General features: G+C 44.7%; 1 gene segment (V, D, J or C); it reads left to right on the forward strand.

Annotated features, from left to right (window-relative positions):
* Positions 1-212: 212 nt before the first annotated feature.
* LOC103074785 (putative V-set and immunoglobulin domain-containing-like protein IGHV4OR15-8) lies at positions 213-3,232 on the forward strand. The segment is given in 4 exon segments: positions 213-258; positions 343-666; positions 2,910-3,047; positions 3,090-3,232. Coding segments are annotated over 4 exon segments (651 nt in total).
* The last annotated feature ends 2,111 nt before the right edge of the window (positions 3,233-5,343 follow it).

Here is a 5,343-nt window from a genome sequence, read left to right on the forward strand (position 1 = left end):
CTCTGAGGGCACAGTCAGCACCCTCCTCAGGTGGAGCCCCAGAGACTGGGACCTCCCTTCACTACTTTCTGCTTTTTATAAAAAAGTCCCTCCCTTATGCAAATATCCCCTTAGACCACAAGATGAAAGCAAAGTACCTGTTCACTTAAATTCGGGTTTCTCCTCAGGCTTGAAGAGAACTTCTGGGCTTCCTGAATCGCATCTGCAGGAAGATGAATCCACTGTGGTTCTTCGTCTTCCTGGTGTCAGCTCCCAGAGGTGAGTGTCTCAGGGATTCAGACGTGAGCACATGGGGAAGCTGCATCTGAGCCCATGAGTCACCGTGGTTCTCTCTGTCCACAGGTGTCCTGTCCCAGGTGCAGCTGCAGGAGTCGGGACCCAGCCTGGTGAAGCCCTCCCAGACACTCTCCCTCACCTGCACTGTCTCTGGATTCTCATTAACCAGCTATGCTGTAGGCTGGGTCCGCCAGGCTTCAGGAAAGGGGCTGGAGTGGGTTGGTGAGATGGGTTATAGTGGAAGCACATATTATAACCCAACTCTTAAGTCCCGGCTCAGCATCACCAGGGACACCTCCAAGAGCCAAGTCTACTTATCGCTGAGCAGCCTGACAACTCAGGACACAGCCGTGTATTACTGTGCGAAAGACACAGTGAGGGGAAGTCAGTGTGAGCCCAGACACAAACCTTCCTGCACGGAGGCCCGTAACCACCAGGGGGCGCACAGGACCCAACAAGTACAGGGCTGACACCTGCAGCAGGGGCATATAGGGGCTGGGAGGGAATTCTTGTTAGAACATGTGCTTTCCTCTTCCGGTCCAGGACCTCTACCAGAGACCCTGTTCTGTATCCTAATGTTTTATTGTTGTGGATTATGAAGTGTCTAGAAATTTTTGTGTGCATGTACATATTTGCTTAATTTTTAATTTTATTATAGTTGTGTGTACATATATATATATTCATATGCACAGACACAATAATACTCAAGAATTAAGGTTGCTTTTCATTTCTTTGTTTACCTTTTTCTCAAAGGAGCTCAGAACAACCCTGCGGCTCACCATAATGTTCAATTTGAGCCTGAAGTCCGTGAAACTGGTAAATATCCTGAGAGTGCACATGGGATTATTAAACAGTTTTAATTGCTGTTTTGTTTTCGTAGATGTGGAAGGAAGAGACACACCATCCTGCTTTCACACAACCTGCACAAGCATTCTGAATTCTGAAGCAGACCGTGTTATAGACTCTAACGCCAGAGCGCTCCAATACTGCACATGCAATTATCCTCGTTATTCACAGATTCCTTATGTGCAAATTCACCTACTTCTAGCTTTTATGAGCACCCAAAAATAAATACTGTCATTTTCTGGTCATTCACGGACATTTACAAGGCAGCTGCTTGTTTGAATCATGCAACACACATGCGCGCGCGCACACACACACACACACACACACACACACACACACACACACACCCAGCTGAGGTCAGTCAAGGTGATGCTCTCTTTTCTTGTTTCAATTTCCGTCCTGTAATTGAGCACTTTCCGGGGTCAAATTAGTGCCATGCTTTTCACATCTCTTTGAATCTTGGAAATTGTTTAAAGTAGTCCCAGGCATAGGGCTGAGAAACATTCTAGTGTCCCTACGCACAAATGGCTGTGAGTGGACTTAGGGAAAATATACATGAGACATCAGCTTCATTCAGGCATGAGTTTTATGGCCGTGGGTGGTGAAATGATACTCATGTTTCCAATATAAACCTCATCCAAAGCCTTAAGACAAAACTTGCTGCTGCATATGGGATGCAGCCTTGGAAACTTGCCTTAATTCCAAATACAGCCTGGCAAGTGGGGGCTTATGGCCAAGAAGACGGTGGGGTGGAGTGGACGGGAAATTATTAAGAGAAGAAATACATGCTAAGGGGATTCTGGTTACATAGACTCAAAAGGATTCTAGCTAATGGGAGACCAGGGTGATCAGATACCATGTGTGTGATAGGAGGTTTGATGGCTTTGATCAAATACTGTGGTGATCAGAGTTCAAGGGTAGGGGATTCTCATTATTCTCACTTAGCAGACCTCTTGACAAAACCTGGCCATGCAAATATAAACACAGAAGCCCACAGGTCAAGACGAGTTGAGAAGAGAATTACAAGGATCTTGTTGGCTAAGGGGTGGTCAGGGGTCTTTGTCACACTTCAGAGGAGGAATAATGAACAGACAAGTACACCAGGGATGCACACACACACACAGAGAAAAGACCACCTGAGGACTCAGTGAAAAGAGGTCCACCTGCAAGCAAAGGAGAAAGGCCTGAGAAGGACCCAAACCTGCTGACACCGTGACCTTAGACTTCTTGCCTCCAGGCCTCAGAGGAAACCATTGCTGTTCTTTAATCCAGCCTGTCTGTTATTCTGTAATGGCCACACTAGCCAACTAGTACACCTATAACATAGACGCAGGTAGACATATATGGAAATGTAAGTATCGTACTGGAAAAGAAACATCACCCATTCTTCAGAGGTGACATGAAGCTGTGTCCACCCTGCATCTCAGCCAGCACCCTCCTCCACAGCCCTAGAGAAGGACCAGCCGTGACCATCTTGATATGGAAACATGCTTCCCACCTGCACATCACACCCAGGCTCAAGGGGAAAACACAGCACCTGTGTGACTCAGAGTCAGGGTTCTCATCTTCACTGACATAACTCTCTGAAAGTCAAAGCATTAATCAAAATGAATATGACAATCTTCTGGTCATCCATCCTCTTGCTGCCATCCCTCAGCTGTGAGCATCTCCTGGGTCTGAGGAAGGTGGAGTTATGGGATTCAGCTGTGAATCTCCTGGGTCTGAGGAAGGTGGAGTTATGGGATGACATCTGTGAAGGGGGTGTCTCCTTGTTTCTCCTTCCCCAGGTGTCCTGTCCCACGTGCTGGGGCAGGAATCGGACCCAGGACTATTGGAGAACCTCTCCCTTACCTGTTCAGTCTATGGATTCTCCATCACAAACAGTGCTGACTGCTGGGACTGGATCCCTCAGCCCCCAGAGAAAGGGCTGGGGTGACTGGGGTGCTTTGGTTCTGGAAATACCACAGCATACGAGATGTCTCTCCAAAAATGACTCTCCACCTCCAGAGACAGCTCACAAATTCAGTTTTCCCTGCAGCTCAGCTCCGTGATGACCTAGGACACAGCCCTGTGTTACTGTCCCAGGAGGTTCAGTGAGAAGTCAGGGTGAGTCCAGACACAACCCTCCCTGCAAGGACCGCTCAAACCACCAGGGGGCGCGCAGGGTCATCAGGAAACAAGAGTACCTATTACAGGGCAGATGCAGAAGATGTCATAGATGGATTTTCTATTAAACCTGTGGCTTCTCCCCTGGATCACTGCCGCCCCTGCAGGCTCCATCCGTAATAATTCCAGGGAGAGACTTCCCTGGTGGCCCAGTGGGTGGTTAGACCCTGAGCTCCCAATGCAGGGGACCCGGGTTCAATCTCTGGTTGGGAAGATAAATCCCGCATGTATGTCACAACTAAGAGTACACATGCCGCAACTAAGAAACAATGATTCCAGGGAAATTTCTTGTCTCTAATCTTGAGACTTTTTCATGGAGTCAGGCTTGTCTGTGTCTCCTCATCTATCTTTGGACAAGCTGCACACAAATATTTCTCCATGACACCTTTATTTGAAGATTAGGTCACTACTTTCTGTTATTAGTTGGCAAGTTTCTAATCATTTAATGACATAAATAATTTTTACTGTTGAAATTTAAATCTGCTTTCCACCACAGATGGATTTCCAATTCCTCTCATCCTGAAAATCTCTCCACTCCTGTCTGATGCAATGCCTTTCACTTGAATAGTATGAGTCCTGTTGATATTCAGAAATTGATGTCCATTAAGCACTGCAGTCATTCTCTCCTCAGAGGACATTTTAAAATGTCGGGACACAGGTTGGGCTGTAACATGTGGGCTGTGTTTCCTATACCATTTTATCTAGTGTGGAGATTGAAAACAGATAATTAGATAAAACAGAGAGATAGATAAAAGGGAACAGAAACAAGTATATCCTAATCGTATGGAAAATAACCATAAAAACTGACTACATAACCTTTTTTAGGGAGTAGTAAAGGCTCGAAAGGGTAAAGATGATACAAGCATCCGTATGGAGTTATTTGAATAAACATAAATATTCAAACAAATTTTGTAAATACTTTTCTAGCTCACTCCTCAGTCCCATGGTGAGTGTCTGGTTTTCTCTCTAAGAAATCGAGAAATATATTCCAATTGGCGGCCATTGGCTTTCCTTCCAGCAAGCGGATGAGGGGCCTTTTGCTCTACACCATCCCCTATATTTGAATTTCTTAGTATTTTCTGCTTTAACTGTTGTATTAAGTGAGTATCAATATCCCATCATCGTGTTCTTTTATGTTTCCTTAATGAAGAATCTTGTGAAAACCTTTTATCTCTTCTTTGTGGAAGCATCTTCAGATCACGGGCAAAGTGTTCATTATTTTCATTTTTTGTTGCTGTTGTTGAGCTGTGAATGTGCTGTATATTCATGATACAAGTCCTTTATAAATATGATACTAGAAAGCACATGCTCCACGTCTGTGCCTAATTCCCTGCTCAGTGAAGTTATTGTTACTGTTGCTGTTGTTGTTTGCAGGACAGAATTTTTAATGGATAAAGAAAAATTACAAATTTATTTTATGAATGATATTTGGGAAATTATACCTAAAGATTCATCATGAAACTCAAGGACACCCATAATTTCTGCCACGTCCCTACGCCAGGCCACTTTCAGGGATGGAGGGTTAAGTCCACCTTCCTGAAGGGAGGATGACCATGATGAGGTTCCTGAAGTTATTCCTTAAGGGAGATTTCTCCTACCTTCCCCATTAGATATATTTATTCAATCTCTTTATATAAGTATGGATCAAGGTATTTGTTTCATACCTTGTGTGAAGGTTATATACTAAGGCATTTTCTTTGCTTCTGTAATTGTTACAGCTTGTCACCCATGAGGAGCTCTTTCACATTGTCTCCTGTATCCTCTTTCCTGGCAGCTATCCATTTGTGTGAACACTTCCTTACTTTCTGGTGCCAAAAGAATCTGCAGGATAATCATGTGTATTCTCTTCTGTGGCCCTGGAATTAGCCATGCCTCACATGAGTTTTGGATCCTTTTCTGCAGAAGAGCATTAGCAACAAGAACAGTTGGTATTAGGACACTAATGCTGGTGTCCTGTCCACTGGGGGCTTTGCCTCTAGACCCTATAAGCTAAAAGACCTTGGAAATATATCTGTGTGCTCTACCCCACGTATACACACACACGTCTGCAACTAT

The sequence above is a fragment of the Lipotes vexillifer genome, unplaced genomic scaffold, assembly GCF_000442215.2.
Source record: "Lipotes vexillifer unplaced genomic scaffold, Lipotes_vexillifer_v1.1 scaffold650, whole genome shotgun sequence".
NCBI lineage: Eukaryota > Metazoa > Chordata > Mammalia > Artiodactyla > Lipotidae > Lipotes > Lipotes vexillifer.